Here is a 20,177-nt window from a genome sequence, read left to right as displayed (position 1 = left end):
AGGGGGCCGGAGGGGTGCGCTCCGGGCGGTTCGCGAGCCCGCGCCCTTGGCGGCCTCCCCCTGGCCTTCCCGGGGCTGCGGCCGCGCCAGAGCCACGCCCCAGGCGCGGCGGTGCCGTGGCTGCTCACGTCCCCACGGGAGCCGGGGCGGGGCCGGGAGCCAGAGTCCGGGAAGGAAAGGGGCCCCGGCCGAGGCGACAGCGGCCCGCGGGTTGGTTGCGCGGCATCCTGAGGGGTTGCGAGCGCGGATTTGAGCCGGGGCTCCCTCCCTGGCCCCATGGCCTTGGGCAAGTGAGTTCCCCTCCCGAAAGCGAGCGTGTGGGTAGGGCCGCGCGGTTGAGGGGCGGGGAGGGAGCCCGCGGCCTGAAGGCCGAGACCCCCCCCCCCCCACGGGCGCCTGGCAAATGGAAGGACGGGGGGCGGGGCAGTGGCGGCGCAGGCTGAGCGAGCTTGGAGGGAGGAGCCAGGCGGCCGGCGGGCGCGGGGATCCTCGATGCGTGCTCCTGCTGTGTCCCCATCACGGGGCTCCTCCCCAGGGCGCTGTCGTCCCCGCTCCCCACCCTCCCCGTTCAGAGGCGGCGCTCAGATCCTACCGTGGGGCGAGATCCCCGGACGCCGGGGGACCAGAGTGCTGGCTCAGAGGGCAGCTGCGCCGGCTGCTGGGCCTGTCCTCATGGGCTGCAGGGCTCGGGGCTGCGTTTCCTCCTCTCCCGCCCGGAGCCACCCTGGCGAGGCTCGAGGGACCGGTACTGCGGGCTGTGCTGGGGCCCCAGCCCCGTGTTAGAACCTGCGAGCAAATAGCCCGACAAAGCGCAGACGCAGGAGGTTAAGGCGGAAGGTCTCTGGGTGCTGAGGCCCAGGGGCCACCCCTCCCTGCATCCACGCGGAGGCCCTGAGCGCCTTCTGTGTACCAGGTCTGGGGGGTGAGAGGAGCACTGTCACCAGGGCTCTGGTGTCCGACCCCCGGGCTGCGGCCTAGATCCGAAGCTGCAGACGGAGAGCTGCGTGCTGCGTGGGCCGCAGGGTGGGGTTTTTTGTACTGTTTGCAAATTAACTTCACCGTTTAAAAGGTATGGAAGTGTGTCCATTGCTGACTCAGTCTTCCTCCACCTCTCCCCGCCACTTTAGCCATCCTGTACCCCTCCTGAGGCACCCACTGTCCAATTTCTTCTGTGTCCTTCTAGAGAATCTTCAACCATTTCCCCCCAAAAGGCCCATGTGTTTTGCATTTATCTATTTACACACACACACAGAGTTTTACCTTCTTTATGCAGTTGTTCGCATATGTTGCACAGTACAATGTATTTCTTCTACTTAATAGTACATGCTGGGCCTGTTCCGTAGCAGGTGCATAAAAAGCCTTTTCCTTCCCTTTTTAAAGAAATGGCTCTAAAGGATTTCATTGAGCAGACTTACCACACTTTTTTTTTTTTTTAACCAATCTATCACTGGTGGATGTCTAGGTTATTTCTAATGGTTTGTTATTGCTAGAGCGTTATGGTGAATGGCGTTGAACATAAGGCTTTGTGGCCATGGTAGGACGTCTGGAATATCTCAAAGGGGAATCACTGAGTCAAAGAGAATGTAAATTTGTAATTTTGAGAGCTGTTGCTAGGTTACCCTCCCTCAAGGTTCTACTGATTTGGACCCACCCCCCACCCCCAGCAGTAAAAGTGTCCGTTTGCCCATCCTGACCAACACAGGTGTTATTAAGCTTTTTGATTTTGGTTATCATGCTAACTAAAAACTGATACCTCTGTGTGGTTTTAGTTTTGCATAATATTTAAACATTGCATCAGTTACCAACGTTTAAAAACCGAGGGTTTGGGCTTCAAAATCTGTGCTTTTTGTCTTGGTCGTGAAGAATCTTACGGTCTGTCGTGTTAGGCTTGTGTGAGGGTGTATCTTGGTCAAGGTAGGATGGCCACTCCCTTCCCACACCTCTGGGCTCTGCAGTGTGCCCTGTCCCACTGGACCCCGTGTTTATTTTTCTTCACTTATTACTGTATGTTGCTCGCTGGGCGTCTGTAGGTCTGAGTTTCCCAGGCAGGTGAAGCGTAAGGGAGAACAGAGCTGCTTTCTCTTCTCTCTGTGAAGAGCGTGGACTTGGCTTTTGAAGGATACGTAGAAGGGGGAGAACGGCTTGCCCAAGGACATCTGATGTGAATGAGTCTTGCAGAGGGGTTGGAAGTTGGAGAGAAGTACAGCAGAGTTCACTTGCTTTGGCTGTAGTCAGTGGCTTGATAACCGAGGACCTGGGATGAAAGGTGACAGGCTTGGACTTGAGTCCACAATGATTGACTCATGGTGGGGGCAGGGTGCAGCATGAGTCACACTTTTGTGAGAGGTGTCCTGCACTCCTGAGCAGGAGGGCACCCGCAGGGAAAGACTTCCAGGGTCGGAGAACTAGGGACGGTGACAGATGCCCCCACCCGTGACTGCCCCCTTCTCCCAAGAGAGCCAGAGTCAACAGTCTGGTGTGTGTGTGTGTGTGTGTGTGTATTTGTTTCTCAGTATTATTTCCCCATTATATATTATTATGCCATTTTGATCAAAGTATGGCATAATAAATTGCATATCTTTTGCTGTAGGTTTTTTTCCCTCCCCCTTCATCACTTGGGTCTTCCCCGGTCAGTGTGCACATCAGCCTCACTCTTTGATTGTTGCAGGTCCATCGCGTGGTGGTTCCTCTCTGATGGGCATTTGTTCATTTCCAGGGTGTTGCTTTCTTGCGGCTGTGAGCATCCTTGTGTCTTTCCTGATGTTCACCCATACTAGAACCCCTATATGATACACCCCTCCAGGTGGGCTTGCTAGATCAGAGGGTCTGTTTCTGTTTAGAGAGAAATTGCCACATTGACTTGGCCTTTTCCTTTGATACGACCCAATTTTTCCTCCAGCCACTTTTCCTTCCTTTGATACGGCCATTGCTATGGTAAGAGATACATTCAGGCTTCAGTGAACTAGCTTCCTTTTATGCATTCTTTCCGATTTAAGATTTTATTTTTATTTTTAGTTTTTAAAGATTTAATTTATTTAAAAATGTTTAACATTTATTTATTTTTGAGAGAGAGAGAGTGCGCGTGCGTGAGCGTGAGCGGGGGAGAGGCAGAGAGCGAGGGAGACACAGAATCCGAAGCAGGCTCCAGGCTCCCAGCTGTCGGCACAGGACCCAGTGTGGGGCTTGAACCCACAAGCTGTGAGATCATGACCCGAGCCGAAGTCGGATGCTCAACCGACTGAGCCACCCAGGCGCCCCAAGATTTTTTTTTTTTTTTTTTAAGTAATCTCTACACCCAACATGGGGCTCAGACTCACCACACCGGATCAAGAGTCACATGCTTTACCAACTGAGCCGGCCAGGTATCCCTGACTTCAGAGTTTATATTGCCCTAGTTAAAAAAAAAAAAAAAAAAAAAAAGCCTCCTAGATGTTTTTAGAACACAGAGCAAAAATTTCCCTCGTACCTTCCTTTCCATGCCTTCTAGCACCCACTCCCCAGGCATCTGTGCCTATTAACAGCTTGAGTTCCGTTCTTCCAGTCCTGTTGTCCAGCATGCTATACACAGACCTATGTGGCTGTTTAAATTAATTAATGGAATAAACTGTAAACGTCACATTTTGAGCGCTCAACAGCCACATGTGGCTCGAGAGAACATTTCCATCATTGCAGAAATGTACCAGGCAGTGCTGCTCCAGGCCAGCGTTCTCAGACTCAGGACTATTGGCATTTGGGGCTGGACGGTCCTGGGTGTGGGGCTGTCCTGTGCATTGTACCTGCTAGATGCCAGGAGTACCTCCCTGCACCTGCAGTTGTGACCAAACGGGTCTCCAGACATGGCCACGTGTCCCCCGGGCACGGGGCAAATCCCCACTCCTTCCACCCTGTGGAGAACCATTGCTGTAGACTGTTTTTTCCGTACGGCTTTTATTTATTTATCTATTTTTAATATAATTATTGTCAAGTTAGCCAACTCCGTATTGCTTTTAATCTTCTTTACATTCTTTTTTTTTTTTTAAATTTTTTTTTCAACGTTTATTTATTTTTGGGACAGAGAGAGACAGAGCATGAACGGGGGAGGGGCAGAGAGAGAGGGAGACACAGAATCGGAAACAGGCTCCAGGCTCTGAGCCATCAGCCCAGAGCCCGACGCGGGGCTCGAACTCACGGACCGCGAGATCGTGACCTGGCTGAAGTCGGACGCTTAACTGACTGCGCCACCCAGGCGCCCCTACATTCTTTTTTTAAAAATCTTTTTAAAAATTTTATATAATTTTGAGAGAGAGAGAGTGAATGAGACAGCGTGAATGGGGGACGGGCAGAGAGAGAGGGAGACACAGAATCCGAAACAGGTTCCAGGCTCTGAGCTGTCAGCACAGAGCCCGACGCGGGGCTCGAACCCACTAACTCGCAACATCATGACCTGAGCTGAAGTCGGACGCCCAACTAACTGAGCCACCCAGGCGCCCCTTTCTTTACATTCTTCCTGGATCTTCCTGGTGTCAACACAGAGACTACAACTTCCCAGACTCTGGCTTTAGGAAGGTTCAGCAACACCGTGCAGGCAATTCAGCAAATATTTACTGAGTGCCCACGGATTGTGGTTACACCCAGAGCTGAGATGTTCATTTCTTCGGGTTGCAGCTCCTTGTTACAGTAGTTACTTTTCCAGAAACATTGTTCCCTTGGAGCTTCCCTCTGTGATCTTGGCTTTTCCCTTGCCTTTCGGCCAGATTGTGTGAAACCACCTGACGTCTGGTCAGCGGGCTGTCCTCCAGCAAGACCTTCGTCTGTTTTAGTCAGATCATAAGAAAAATTTACTTTAGGTTTCCTTTGTTTAAATGGTCTAAGCTGAAAGCAGTGTGAACTAAACTATTTGTAGCCTTACATCTTAACCTAGTTGAATAGCTGTTGCTGCCAACAGGTAAAAACATTGTTTCACATTTTCTTTTCTTTCTTTTTTTAATCTGGAAAGGTAATTTAAGAGAAATAACATATATGTACCGTTAAGGGAATGCCTGTCATGTGCTGGGTATTGTCCTATCCCTTCCATATATAAAGTCCTGAATCCTAGTAATTCAGCAAGGCAAGTCTTACTGTCATTTTATAGAGAGAAAGAGTGGGGATCACAGAAAATGAGGAGGCCCAAGCCACACAGCCAGTGTGGAGCTGGGCTGGGCTGGGCTGGGCTTTGCACCCAAGTCCGTCTGACTTCAAAGCTGGCGTTTCCTACTCTACCCCTTATGGGCCTGCTGTTTCCAAGCTGTGGCTCTCACCCGTTACTTCTTCTGTAGTCTCTCCAGTAATTTCTCATTCTTAAGGAATCCTGTCTTGTAACCCCTCACCCTAGGGACGTAGGAGTTACTTCGTCGTGGCAAGTGACAGCCTGGTTTGGTGTTAAGAAACAGTAGCAGCAATCCAGGGCGCCAGGGTGGTGGCGGCCACAACCAGCGCCAGGCAGCCGCCCCTCTGGGGCCTCCAGGGGACTGTGGTCCATGCTGTAGACCGCTGGGGTGTGGTGGCAGCCTCCAGGGGTAGCGAGAGTCACAGGTATAAACGCAGATGTTGAGAAGGAGCCTGGCTGCCATCTCTTCTGTTTGGAATGGGGTGGGGGTTGGGGGGTGGTGGGGATGTGATGGCTTATAAATTTGCCACCAAGCCCAAAGCTTCTACCGCGGGACAGTAGTTCCCCAAATATGGGCAGGCAGATACGTAGGTACAGCAGTGAAAAGGTCCACGCAATTCATGGACAGGAACTAAATCACGTTGAGACATGCAGTAGGGTACTTACTTCCTTTTTCAGTTTTCCTTCAATGTTTCTAAGCTGGTGGGGGCCACTTTTTAGGAGCCGGCACTTGCTTATCTCTGCATTATAACGGGGAGAAGTGGCTGGAGGCTCAGAGACACTGCATCCAGTTTGAATTTAGTAACATTGTTTGCTTTTCATTGTGTTGATTTTTGACGTTTACCTTGTGTTTATGGGGAGTGATACTGGTTTTCCATTTATGATAATACTACAAAGTTATCTTTTACAGTTTACTAGGGGCGCCTGGGTGGCTCTGTCTGGTTGGTAAGCCCAAGACTCTTGATTTGGGCTCAGGTCATGGTCTCATGGTTCGTGGGTTCGAGCCCCTGCGTCGGGCTCCACAGCTAGTGGTGCAGAGCCTGCTTGGGGTTCTCTCTGTTGCCCCCCTCGGTGCCCCTCCCCTGCTCACCGTGTCTCTGTCTCTCTCAAAACAAATGAACTTATATACGTTAAAAAAAAAAAAAAAAAAGAAAGAAAGAAATTCCCTTTAAAATTTATGTAAATAAAATCTAGAGCAGGAGATCTCAACCCCGGGTGCTGCTGGCATTTGGGGTCAGACCATTCTCTGCTGGGGGGCTGCCCCGTGCACTGTAGGACATTTAGCAGGATCCCCGACCCCCACCCCCACTGGACGCCCCTTTCCCCAGTTGTGACGACCAAAAATGTCTCGACATCATCAAGTACTCCTGGGGTGGGACCAAAATTGACCCTAGCTTAAGGTAAGCAAGTTTAGCCTGTACCATGACGGTAGGAGGTAGGGATGGTTGGATATTGTAGGAAATACCACGTGTGTATGAAAATCTCTTAGCCTGATTTCTGTCAGTTGCGAGGTCCGCTGACCGATGTTCCTGTGTGTGTCCTGGGCGCTGATACCGCATAAAGATGAGGAGGAAGGAGATGTCTAGAAAGGGATGCTCTAAGCAGCGCTGTCCAGTGTAACTTCCTGCCATGCCTGGAACGTTCTGAATCTGCACAGCTCAGTCCCTAGCTGTGGGCCACATGTGGCCATAGAGCACTCAGAATGTGGCTAGCGGGAATAGGGAACTGAATTCTTCGATTTTAATTAACTAATTTAAATTAAAGAAAATTTTTTTAAGTAGGCTCCATGCCCAACGTGGGACTTGAACTCAAGCCAGCCAGGTGGCCCTCTTCCATTTTAATTAAATTTACACATAAATGGCCACATGCGGGAGAAGCTACCGCATAGGACAGCACTGCTAGAGAAGTCAGAGCAGTGAGGTCAGGGTAATAGGATGCAGGCTGGAAGGTGTTGACTGTACCCTTTAAAAGCTTAGAATTGGATGGGGTGCCTGGGTGGCTCAGTCGGTTGGGCGTCCGACTTCGGCTCAGGTCATGATCTCGCGGTCCGTGAGTTCGAGCCCCGCGTCAGGCTCTGGGCAGACAGCTCAGAGCCTGGAGCCTGCTTCTGATTCTGTGTCTCCCTCTCTCTGACCTTCCCCCATTCATGTTCTGTCTCTCTCTGTCTCAAAAATGAATAAATGTTAAAAAAAAAAAAAAAAGCTTAGGATTGGAGACACACAGAACCCATAGGATTGTGTCTTCAAGGACAGTGCAGCTCTGTGGTAGCCAGGAATAGCAGACAGGAGGTTTGAGGCAGTGGTTAACACAGACCCAGCTAAAACTGCCTTGAGCGAAAGTGAAATGAAACCGACGAACTGATTCCTGAGACGGAAAAGCCCAGGGCGTGGACAGACGGACCGACCTATGCCCGAAGGTGTCAGGAACCTGTTGTGGTCTTTGCCTTCCTCCTCGTGACTCCGTTCTCAGGCCGACTGTCCCCTAAAGAAGGACAAGGTGGCCACCTGCAGCCCCACACTTGTTTTCTGCCACCTTAGCAACGTCGCGGTGAAGGGCACTTCTTTCCTAGTATTTCTGGTGAGGCTCTCAGCCGGGGTCTTGCTGCCCTTTGTTGAGCCCCTCGCCACGTCGGGGGCTCTGCTCGGCCACGCCTGGATCCGTGTGCTCACCACACCTGGGGCTAGGGGGTGGGTCTGGCCCAGCTAACCCAGGTGGAGAGATGGAGGGAATTGCCTTAATAAGTGATGATAAAGGATAATTAGAGAAGAAAACCCTGGGGCTAGTGTAGGCTAAGGGAGTGGACCCAAGAAGGATGCGTTTGGAAGGGGGCCCTTCCCCAAGGCTGGGGCGCAGATGTAGGTGGAGACGGGCGAGTGCAGGCTGCTGGAAGGCAGGGCAGGAGCTGCTCTGCAGGCACGGGGCAAGCAGAAAGCGACCCCCAGGGTGCACGTGGGGCGGCCGGCACAGCTGGTGGTTGACACGTTGGCTGTGCCGGGGGAATGGGACACTGGGGCTACAGTGACAGGAGGACCTCGGAAGACAAGCCTGGGGGTGAAGGGATCAGGGTGCTGGTGCAGAGGAGACAGGATGTCCCTCCTGTGAGGGCCCCGGGGAGGTCTCCAAAGGCCACGGCGGGGCCTGGAGGACTCCAAGGGACAGCACGTCCTGGGCGCGGGGCTGGGCAGAGCGCCATTGGGTGGCCTCACGCCTGTGCCACTGATCCCCTGGGCCGCTGCCTGGGCAGCACAGGAGAGCCTGTCTTCCAGCGGTGTCCCTCCAGGGCCCTCTATGTGAAAGCTCAGCACTGTGCTCACTGTACGGGAGAGGCAGAAGGGACCTACGTCTGTCATCCCAGAGCAGGTATTGAAGGGTGGCTGTGCGTGGAGCCGAGAGGCGGAAAGTTCACAACAGGTGTGAAGGTGAGTGGGTGTGGGGCAGGCACGGCCCCGAGGAGTGCACAGGCAGGCGGCCACGGCTCTCGTTGGCCCCTACGGTGTCTTCCAAACTCAGGAGATGAAAGCCCAGGAAAACGCTGTGAAATAATTGTGCTGATCAGGCCATTAATGGCGGTGCAGGGGGCTCTCAGGCGCTGAGGATCTGGATCCCACAGGCCTGGGCTTAAGGCCAGCTTCCCCTGCTCAGGCGGAGCCAGTGAAGTGTAGATGTTGGGGAAATCACTGAGTCCCCTCGGGTTCGGTGTCTCCACTGTGAAAATGGAGGCAGGGGCCCTTGGGTGGTTCCGTCGGTTGGGCGTCCAACTCTTGGTTTTTGCTCGGGTCGTGCTCTCGCAGTTCGTGGGTCTGAGCCCCGCATCGGGCTCTGTGCTGACAGCGTTGAGCCTGCTTGGGATTCTCTCTCTTTGCACCTGCCCCACTTTCACTTTCTGCCCCTCCCCCGCTCGCTCGCGCTCGCTCTCTCTCTCTCTCTCTCTCTCTCTCTCTCAAGAATGGAAAAACTTAAAAAAAAAGAAAAAAATGGGGGCAGTGGTCTTACACACCATGTAGGATTGTTGTGAACGGTACATGAAATAATGCATTTTTTTTTTTTTTTATGTTTGTTTAAAGAGGGTGCATTTCTACATCTGCAACATTTTGGAACTCTGTACCCGCTTGCCCCACTCTAGTCTGGACGGCTGTCTCTGCTTGCCTGGATGATGGCAGTAGCTTGCTAAACAGTCCCCGTTTCCCCTTTTTTGGGGGTAAACACACAGCCTTATTAAGATACGGTTCACGTACCCTGCAGTTCACCTATTGAAAGCGTGCAATTAGCAGATTTAAGTATATTCACAGAGTTGCGTGACCGTCACCCCAATCAATATTCAAACACATCATGACCCCAAAAAACAACCTCACAGCTATTACCTGTTCTTACTCTTGCCCACTGCAGGGTCTTCTCTGCTCAGCAGGCAGACAAGACCGTTTAATAATGTCAGTCGGATCAGGCCAGCCCCTGCCGGTGACCCTCAGTGATCCCCGCTGTGCATGGAGTAGACTCCAGACTACCTGCCCCAGACAAGGCCCCGTGTCTTCTGGCTGCCCCTTCCTCCTCTGCCCTGCTCCCCTGCGGTTGGAGTATTCTAGCCACGCCAGTCTTTCCATGAGCACGTGCACCAGGCTGCCTCCCACCTCTGGATCTTGGGTTTCTGTTCCAGTTTGTCCAGATTGTGCTTCCTTTGTACAGTTGCATGCAGCTGCTGCTTGTCTCCCGGCTCAGCTGTCACACCAGCCTCCCTGACCATCCAGTCTCCCTGAGCCACATGCCTCCACCCCCCCCACCCTGCTTGCCCAGGCCTTATTTAATTTGGGTGGTTGTACCCTGTCTCCCTCCCTCCACTAGAGAATAAGCTCCAGAGGGGGAAGAGCCGTCTGTTTTGTTCACTCCTGAATGCCCAGTGTCCAGGTGAGGGCCCAGCATGCCGAACACACAAGACAGAGTAAGTAGGTGAATGAGCAGGGGACCAAAGAGAAGCAGTGATTGCTGGTCTTATGTTATTGTTGTTGGTACGTGTCCAGTAAATGCTATTGACCTGAAAGTCAGGTTGACTTTCAGTTATGTGTGCGGGTTATGTCCAGTGCAGGTGAAAGTGAATAAATGAGGTCAAGTTGGCTAAATGACATGGCCTCGGGGCTAACTGTGCTTGGTTCAGGTGACACAAAGTTTTTTGTTTTGTTTTTGGTTTTGCTTTTATTTATTTATTTGTTTGTTTATTAAATTTACATCCAAATTAGTTAGCATATATAGTGCAACAGTGATTTCAGGAGTAGATTCCTTAGTGCCTCTTCCCCATTTCACCCATCCCCCCTCCCACACCCCCTCCAGTAACCCTCAGTTTGTTCTCCATGTTTATGAGTCTCTTCTGTTTTGTCCCCCTCCCTGTTTTTATATTATTTCTGCTTCCCTTCCCTTCTGTTCATCTGTTTTGTCTCTTAAAGTCCTCATGTGAGTGAAGTGATATGACTTTTGTCTCTCTGACTAATTTCACTTAGCATAATACCCTCCAGTTCCATCCACATAGTTGCATATGGCAAGATCGCATTCTTTTTGATTGCCGAGTAATACTCCATTGTGTGTGTATGGATAGATAGATATAGATATATAGATATAGATATACATCACATCTTCTTTATCCATTCATCCATTGGTGGATATTTGGGCTCTTTCCATACTTTGGCCATTGTTGATGGTGCTGCTATAAACATGGGGGTGCGTGTGTCCCTTCGAAACAACACACCTGTATCCCGTGGAGAAATGCGTAGTCGTGCGATTGGTGGGTCTAGGGTAGTTCTGTTTTTAGTTTTTTGAGGAACCTCCATACTGCTTTCCAGAGTGACTGCACCAGCTTGCACTCCCACAAAGTTTTTATTTTAGCCTGTGCCGAACGTTCACCCCTGTTTTGTCGTGGGGCTGTGAGAAAGGAGCAAAGATGCTGCTCCAACATCGGTTCCCGGACCAAATTGTCCTTCGTTCCAGCGGGACACTCGATAAATGCTTACTGTTCTGAATTTCACAGAGAATGAACCACACCGAGCCCCTCTCCCATCTTTTGCCACCACAATGCATCCTGCGACGACCCTCCTGCTACTTTGTGCACATGCACACGTCTGCGGCTTACGTGACAAGCGGCCCGACCTGGCAGCTTGCTGTGCAGAGCGTTCTGCTAAAACAAAACAGACAAAACTCATGTGAACAGCCGACCTGATGGTTTTGTTAAGGTCATTCTCTAGCTTTCGCTTAGAAACTGTCAACTGCGGGAGCCATCGTTACAGGATTATTACAGGATGGGGAGAGGGGTGCTGGCTCACATCACGGAGGGGTCAGTCATGACTGCGGTTTCCACTAACCCAGAGGTCTGCTCCCCGTCAAGTGATTCCCCCTCTCTCCTTCCTGCTTCCTGCCTTCAGTGTGCACTTAGCGAGTGTCCACCGATGGCCAGCACAGGTGCTGCTTATACACAGACAGCGGCGGTTTGGGTCCCTCTGGTCCAGGCCTGCGTGTGTCTCTGGCCTTTGGACAACCGAGAACAGGGCCAACACAGATGAGTTACTAGGAGTAAAACCTGTCCTGATCACATATGCCCCACTCGAGCACCGATTTACTGGAATGAAGATGCTAGTTGTATTTCTTTGATTTTTTGTTAACTGTTTATTTTTGAGAGAGAGAGAGTGACAGAGTGACAGAGTGCGAGTAAGGTAGGGGGCAGAGAGAGAGAGCGAGACACAGAAGCAGAAGCAGGCTCCAGGCTCCAAGCTGTCAGCACAGAGCCTGATGCCGGGCTTGAACTCACGAACTGGGAAATCATGACCTGAGCCAAAGTCAGATGCTTAACCGACTGGGCCACCCAGGTGCCCCCGAAGATCCTATTTTTAAGGAAGAGCATTGTGTTTCGTCATGGGAATTTTGAGCATCTGGACAGGCAGCTTGCTGATGACCAGGGGGCTGAGTCTGCTCCGCTCTGTACCCCAGCACCCCACCAGGGCCTGCCTGGCGCGTGGGAGGATGGGAAGAAGGGAGGACCGTGGTGGACCTGCAATTACATAAGTCATCATTTCCCTGTCTGCTTGGTTTCACTTCGCTTGGCAACGTGGTGGGGGGGCCGGCAGGGCTGGGGTTTCTGCCTTGTGTTTGGGCTCTCCGGAAGGACAGGTGTTCTCAAGAGTGGCTTCGTTCCCCCGGACGTGGATTGCCCTGCCTTGTGCGGGCCGCCTGGGAGCAAGCGCACGAATGTGCCCACCTCGCAGGGCAGCCCGGGCAGCTGGGGGCTCAGTCGGCCCACAGTGGGCACGCCAGCCTGGCTCCGGGTGACACCGGGCCCCGAGCCAGTGTCTTCCTGGCTGGCTCCTCTGGGCTGTGGCTCAAAGGAGATCCGGGTGTGGAGAGATTCTTCCCCTCCTTTACCTGGTCATCTTGGTGGATCCAGGCAGCGTGCTGGAAAGACACCAGGTTTTCTAGCAAGACGGAAGTCGTTCGAGGCCGGACTCTGTGGCTTCTCACATCTTGGCGCACTTGGTTGCTTTACTTTTTATTTTGCTTATTTTTAAGCAAATAGACATTTTGGGGGGTGATTAGAATTGCGATTTGAGAGACACAGATTGAGGTAGAAATCTGAATGGGGTTCTCCGTGGGTGCTGTATTGTAACTGCTGTGGGTTCTCCTCTCTCATCAGCAAAATGTAAAGTAGAGGTAACGTGTTGCTCTGTATTTACTTTTTAACTTAAATCTCCTTTTAAAAATGAATCTTACACTTTGATGACGTAAGTAATCTGGGCTTGCGGACAAAGCGTATTTTGTACCACCGCTTCTTAGAAGCCTTGGCTCTGTTTTCCCCTCTCATGATGATGAAGTCCCATTCGTGGCCGTTGTCCTGACCCAGTAAAGTTGCTCTAGAGGAACACATTCGGAGAGAAGTGGACAGGTGTGGGCGTGGCCTTGACGGTGTGGCTGTGTCTTTCCCACAGGTGCTGTGAGTGGCTGAGATGCTGCGGCGGAGGGGAGCCCAGGCCCCGCACTGTGTGGTTGGGCCACCCCGAGAAGAGGGACCAGAGGTACCCTCGGAATGTCATCAACAATCAGAAGTACAACGTCTTCACCTTTCTTCCAGGGGTGCGTACGGGCAGAGGCCACAGCCTTTATTTTCTTCTCACACCGGATGTGGGTGGTGGTACCGGGTTTTAGAAGATCGAGGTCCCCGGTGTACCTGGGTGGCTCAGTCGGGTAGGTGGCCGACTCTTGGTTTTGGCTCAGGCCATGATCTCACGGTTGGTGAGTTTGAGACCCGAGTCTGACAGCAGGGAGTCTGCTTGGGATTCTTTCTCTCTCTCTCTCTTGCCCCTTCCCCGCTCACACTCTTCCTGTCTCGCAAAAATAAATAAATATTTTTTAAAAAGAGAAAAAAGACAAACGTCCCTGTGGCCGGATAACCTGGGTCTTTTCCAGGCTGCCTTCGCCGCTGCCTGTCCATCTCCCGTGTCCTGAGTACCTAGCAGGGGGGGCGGGCTGCCTTCTGAGATTTCTGCTTTGAGACGCCACCTGATCCATTAGAATAACGTCACATTTAGTTGGTGTGTTAGGGGCAAGAGTGAAAAAGATATTTTGGGGACCCAGCATTGTAACCAAAATACCAAAAAAAAATCTACAAAAACCAAAATCCCATCATTGCCTAAAGTATCCCTTCTGTCATCATGAAACGCATATTCAGTATAGTAAAGTCAGGAGATACAAGTATGGAGATTTTTTTTTTTTTTAAAGGTAAGTTTTAATCCTACCATCCAGAAGGAATTGCTGTTGGCATTTTTGCTAATGAATATTTTGGATGTGCTTACTTAATATTTTGTGCTCTGGAGTCCTGGTGCTAGCATTTCCACATTAGCTCAGGCCAATCTGTGGATTTCAGCTCTACAGACCTTCCCCCGCCTCCCAACATGTGCTTGAATTGAATGCCTATTTTTACCCGACACACACTGGCTGACTTTAGAAGCAGCAGCAGTGATCAGTTTCAGTGCTGGAAGGGGAAAGAAAAAAAAAAATGAGTGTTTGATTTATTGAGAGAGGTTCCAGAAACACAAACGTGTAATGCTGTGGCTTACGGTCAATTTGAATGTTTTTTTAAGGGCAACTCTGACTGCCTTCACTGCTTCATTCAGCCCACATCTCCCCCCACCCCCCCAAATGTCAGCATCTTAAATCAAGAAAAATTTTATTTCTCCTTCATGGAAATTCTGGTGCCGAGCGGCCACACTCTCTTCCGTGTTGCGGCTACACCGTCTGGAACACGAGGCCTCCAGTATCTCCATGACTGAGCAAGAGTGAGTTGGCTGAAAATGGCTCTTTACTGCCTCAGCCTCCAAGAGACACATCATTTCCGCTCAGCGCCCCAGGCAAGGCGTGTGGTGCCAGACTCCCCACCCCCCCCCCCCACCTCCCAGGGCACTTGGGAGCCATCGAGGCTCCCCCACAACCCGCCTCCACACAGGACAGGATTCCGCTCTATTTTATGGTGTTGAGATCATATCGTGGAGATGAGAGGTTACCTCGTTTTCTTGATCAGTAAAGACATTTCCCACTAAAACCTCTTCTGAGCATTTTGAGCAGCCTCCCTGTACTTACAAAACAGTTTTTAAGAAACAACTTGTCACAGATAAAGTGGAAGCCCCCGGCATGCCCTCCCCGGCCCCAGAGGCACCCACTGTCTTGAATTTGGTGTTAATAATTTCCGTGCGTATCATTGTTTGCTTCTTCATTTTTTTTTTTTTGACTTTTACGAATCCTGTTTTGATTACCCACATGTGTTTTCCTAAACAATACGCAGGAGCGTTGAAACTCTACGTAAAAGGCATCATGGGAGTTGTGCTCGTCTGCAGGGCCGCTCTCAACTGTTAATCACCTCGGACTCGACCCCCCGCAGGTGCATCACTCGAGCCGTGACTGTCTCTCCCCTCTCTCTCCTCTGTCTTGTCGTTGCAGGTGTTGTTCAACCAGTTCAAGTATTTTTTCAACCTCTATTTCTTGCTTCTTGCCTGCTCTCAGTTTGTTCCTGAAATGAGACTTGGTGCACTCTACACCTACTGGGTCCCGCTGGTGAGTAAGGGGCGTGGTTTGTTCGCTGACCGTGGGGTTTGGGAACAGACGCTTCTTTGTCTCTCTCACCCGGGCATCTGCAGCCTTTTACGCGACAGGACAGCCTCAAGCCCCCCCCCCCCCCCCAGGATTAAAAAAATTTTTTTAATGTTTATTTATTTTTGAAGGAGAGAGAGACAGAGCATGAGTGAGGGAGGGGCAGAGAGAGACGGAGACACAGAATCCGAAGCAGGCTTCAGGCTTTGAGCTGTCAGCACAGAGCCCGACGCGGGGCTCGAACTCACGAACCGCGAGATCAAGACCTGAGCCGAAGTCGGCCGCTTAACCGACTGAGGCGCCCAGGCGCCCCTATATTTTTTAATTAAAAAAAAATTTTAATGTTTATTTATTTTTGAGAGAGAGAGAGAGCGCGTGCACAAGTGGGGGAGAGGCAGAGAGAGAGGGAGACACAGAATCCGAAGCAGGCTCCAGGCTCTGAGCTGTCAGCACAGAGCCTGACATGGGGCTTGAACCCATGAGCTGTGAGATCATGACCTGAGCCAAAGTCGGACACCCAACTGACTGAGCCACCCAGGCGCCCCTAAAAAAATTTTTTTTAATGTTTATTTTTAAGAGAGAGAGAGAGACAGAGAGACACAGCATAGGGCGGGAGGGGCAGAGAGAGAGGGAGGCACAGAATCCGAAACAGGCTCCAGGCTCCAAGCTGTCAGCCCAGAGCCCCACGCGGGGCTCAGACTCACAGACCGCGAGATCATGACCTGAGCCGAAGTCGGACGCTCCACCGACTGAGCCCCCCAGGCGCCCCAAGCCCCCCCAGGATTTTAATGGTGGGGCTGCATTTTGTACACCACTGGGGCCGGACTGGTGAAGTGGTAAAGGCCGGGCCCTTCATTCGTTCTGTCCTTCAGCCAGTCAGTCAGTTTTTTCAGCAACTGTGCATTTCATGCTTACGGCCTGTCTCGCCTGTTTCTAGACTCTGGGGATGCAGTGTCAGGCCAGAAGGACAAGGCTTCCATCTTTGTGGGTTGTGCTATTTGAATTGTTTTCTGAGATCCTGTTTTCTGTCCCTGTAGAGTCTGCCAGCAGGAGGGTTTGAAAAGTACCACGTTTTGCGCTTTGTGTCTGAAGTGAGACAACTGACCAGAAGGCCCCTCCATTCCCTCCCTTGCCGCCTTTGGGCAAATGGTTATCGAGTAGCGACTGTGTGCCGGGTGGGGGGGAGGGGGCCTCTGCTATGTGCTGGGGACATAGCGGTGAATGAAACATAAAAATTCCTGCCCCTGTCCAGTTGGTTTTCAGAGGAGACAGACAGTAAACATTTCAAATTGTGAAAAGTCCTGCAGAGGTTCTAAGAATAAGGCCACGGGCCAGATAGGCTATCCCAGGCCCATTTAATATTTGTTGAATGGATGAGGTGGGGGTGGGGGATGTAGAGGGGCAGCCTTGGCCAGTGTGGCCATGGAAAACATCTCGAGGAGGGGATGGGCTGAATAGGAAGGCGGGAGTATCCCAGGTACAGAGAGCAGCAGTGCAAAGGCCCTGCGGTAGGCATTTGCCCAGAGCATTTGAAGAACAGAAGGAAGCCCAGCGTGACCGGGGTGTGGAGAGGGTGGAAGTGACATCTCTTTCTATCCAGGTAGAAGCTGTGTATTTCACATGAAGTGGGGCTTTATTTATGTATTTATTTATGGTGGCAGGTGGGAGAGGATAAGGATTTGGTGCACTGACACGGACGGTGTAGGGAGCCAGTTGCTAAGAGACCCGTGAGTGGCCGGGTGGCCATAAACCGCGAGTGCCGTGTCATCAGACAGGTTAGGCCGGCAGCTCAAGCCCAGAGAAGGGAGAGGGGGTTGGGTTTTTCCACACGAATAGCAAAGGTGCTTTGGGGATGTGCAAACAGTTCTCCCCCGACCTGAGTCATTTGTGGGTGAGTTAGGACGCTGGGAGCGGGAGAAGGCTTTTGTCACACATCCTTGCCTCGCGTAACAAACATTCCTGTCGGCGCGTTGCGTTCTCACCCACGAACACTGCAGACTCAGAGGCCCGGCTGACACAAGCAGGCCTCGGGAGAACCGGGGAGCTCACGTCCCATGCAGAACGGAAGGGTCCGCTCCGTTCCAGCAAGTGCGAATGTGGTCCTGGAGTTGCCAGGCCCAAGAGTTAGAAGCTTTGGAGTTTTATGTGAAATACCCCAACGTCATTGGAGGTTTTTAGTTCCACAGCTGCTAACTACATACCTATCTAGAGTCAAACCCTAAGTTACTTGTGTAAAAAAAGTTAGTCTCTAATGTATACAAAATGTAACTTATCACCTTGCCTTTTCCGGGATGCCTTTTAAAAGTGTGGTTATTTGAAAGGTAAGATGTTCACATGATTCAAGAAACACAGAAATCGCCCCAGTGAAAATTTCCCTCTGGTCCAGTCCAGGTGGGCGGGAGCAAGTAGCCAGCACTGGGGTGCCCCTCCCCACCCCCATTCCCCAGCTCCTGCCCACATCGCCTTGCTGAAATGATGCCAGGAGTTCCCAGAAGCCTGACCTTCCGTGCATGCAGTCAGAGTGGCCTCCGCCTCCTCCTGGACCCCCCTCCCCCCCCCCCCCCCCCGCCCGCTTTCCCTGGAACGGTGGCCGCAGGTGGGAAGCAGGCAGGGTCACAGCTGCCGCTGGCGGTCCTGACATTTTCGACTCCGCATCTGGGTCTCTCTTACAGCCCCATTTTCACTGTGAAGGTTTAGGATGTTGGTCTTACCGTCCTGCCTCTTCCCAGGGGCTACAGAGAAGAAGGTTTGGGGGTCAAAGAGAGACGAAGTGGATGGCATGTTTCTAGGGGACAAGAGCTGATGTCCCCTAGATTTTTGTGCGCAGAATCGCTTTCTGGTTCTTGACCAGAACGCATTTTGAAATGTCTCCGACCACCCTGAAAGGCCTCTCGTTTCAGAGCCAGCTATGGATAAGGGCTGAGTGAGGGCTGCGGTGTGGTCCCTGGCTACACGTTGGGAAGTTGTGTCATTTGAACCTCAGTTTTCTCATCTGCAAAACAGGCGTGATCGTGTCTACTTGCTTGGCTCATTGGGAGGATTAAAAGGAAGCCCTGCAAATAAATTGCCTCCTTTTGCTCCCAATGGACAGGAAATTCTCAGGAAATACTCTCATTTGAATTTTAAATTTCTGGCACTGGTGTCATTGTTCCTTGTCTGGATTAAGGTTTAGCTTTTTTTTTTTTTTTTTAAATTTTTTTTTTTTAACATTTATTTATTTTTGAGACAGAGAGAGACAGAGCATGAACGGGGGGAGGGCCAGAGAGAGAGGGAGACACAGAATCTGAAACAGGGTCCAGGCTCCGAGCTGTCAGCACAGAGCCTGATGCGGGGCTCGAACTCACGGACTGTGAGATCGTGACCTGAGCGAAGTCGGACGCTCAACCGACTGAGCCACCCAGGCGCCCCAAGGTTTAGCTTTTGATAACCTTTTTCTTGGTACTGATATGTTAGAGGGAGAAATTCCTCAATAGGTAGCTGAAATGATCCCTAAAATTGTTTGTATGAAGAGCTAGATTTTTTCGTTACTGAGATATAATCTGTGTACCATGAAATACATAGATAATACGTTGACATTTGTCAACACCTGGAAACACCACCTTGGTCAAAATACAGAGCATTTCCACCACCCTAGTCCCCGAGTGCTCCTTTCCAGTCAATCCCTCCTGAACCAGAGGGCACTGCTTTTCTGATTTCTAGCTCATAGATTGGTTTTGCTTCAGGAAATCTATTTTTGATGTGCGACTTTACAAAAGGAGGCTTAACACTTTCAGAATGGCCTGTCTGGGCACTGTCACTGCCTCTGAGTCCCTTTCCGAGCTCAGACAATCCCAGCCCTCCCTGTTAAAGCCTCTTTCTAAATATCCGTGGATCTTAAGGACCTCTGAAGTTGGATGGTTGGAATTTATTTCTGGACGACATTTGCATCTCTGAGCAAAAGCATTTTCTAGCCTAAGGGATGGCAGGTCCTTTGGGTTTAATGGGAACTGTGTGTTGGGGCGGGGGGCAGGGCAGGGGGAGTAGATGGGATAACTTAGGAGGCGGTGTTTATTTGCAGCAGGGAGGTCACGGCTCCTGTCTTTGTATGTGTGCACACTTGCCATTAACATCAGGGGGATTTCGCTAGGCCCACGCAGCAGCAAGGGATAGGAACGGGAACGTTTGCAAAAACAAACAGCAAACACCTGGGTTCTGGCCCGGAACAACGACCCGGCGGCGTGGGAGGGGTGCCCGTTCTGCAGACTGGGTCTGTGCCCTGCCACCACAGGCTTCCTCTCACCTCCGGCTCTGGAGCTCTCATTCTGGAATGTCCCAGTCTTGCTCTGGCTGCATCTGGATTGGAAACAGGAGCAATCCTTTGATTGGAAAGACAAACGAGCCCTTGGAGAAGTCCCACAAAGCAGCGCATCTCTGGCTAGATTTACCTAAGAGATTTAAAGTCCTTTGAATGGAAGTTCATCTATTTCACAGGATAAACAATATAAAAATGAAATCCCCAAAGAATCACGGCTGCTAACCTTCAGGGCGATGGTGCTCTCTGTATTAAAGAAAAAAAAAAAAAAAGGCTTGAAAAGGAGAGATGACAAGGGTATTTTGTAAGAAAAATGAACGAATGCTCTTGCCTTTATTGACACAAGAGGAGGAATCTGGATGGAAATAGGTTTCCTGTTACGGCTGACTCACACCCCAGCCCCCGCCAAATTTTGTATGAGTTGAGGTACCTGACCCGGGAAAGGTCGGGCAGTTTCAGTGTTCTTTTTATTAGCTGCTATTTATGCAATCAATACTTCGATGTGTTTTCTTTTTTTTTTTTTTCAATATATGAAATTTATTATCAAATTGGTTTCCATACAACACCCAGTGCTCGTCCCTCAATGTGTTTTCTTTAGAAGGATTGAAAGCGTTACAGAGAAGACTGGAGTCCCCTTTGGCCCTTCCCTCT

At 51.1% G+C, this 20,177-nt stretch overlaps 1 protein-coding gene across 3 annotated transcripts in view; it reads left to right on the top strand.

The window, feature by feature from the left end:
* Positions 1–20,177, top strand: part of ATP9A (ATPase phospholipid transporting 9A) — a 131,436-nt gene that overhangs the window by 17,805 nt on the left and 93,454 nt on the right. For 2 of the 3 annotated variants that reach the window (XM_086702498.1, XM_086702499.1), the window contains exons 2-3: positions 13,081–13,225; positions 15,086–15,199. In XM_086702498.1, coding sequence (XP_086558624.1) covers positions 13,081–13,225; positions 15,086–15,199 — 259 coding nt within the window. Of the gene's footprint in view, positions 1–173; positions 291–13,080; positions 13,226–15,085; positions 15,200–20,177 lie in introns of those variants that run through there. The other variant, XM_086702500.1, reaches the window with a different exon arrangement.

This window comes from Puma concolor, chromosome A3, assembly GCF_028749965.1.
Source record: "Puma concolor isolate L17-30 chromosome A3, mPumCon1.1.hap2, whole genome shotgun sequence".
NCBI classification, from domain to species: domain Eukaryota; kingdom Metazoa; phylum Chordata; class Mammalia; order Carnivora; family Felidae; genus Puma; species Puma concolor.
This window is presented reverse-complemented; position numbering and strand designations above follow the sequence as displayed.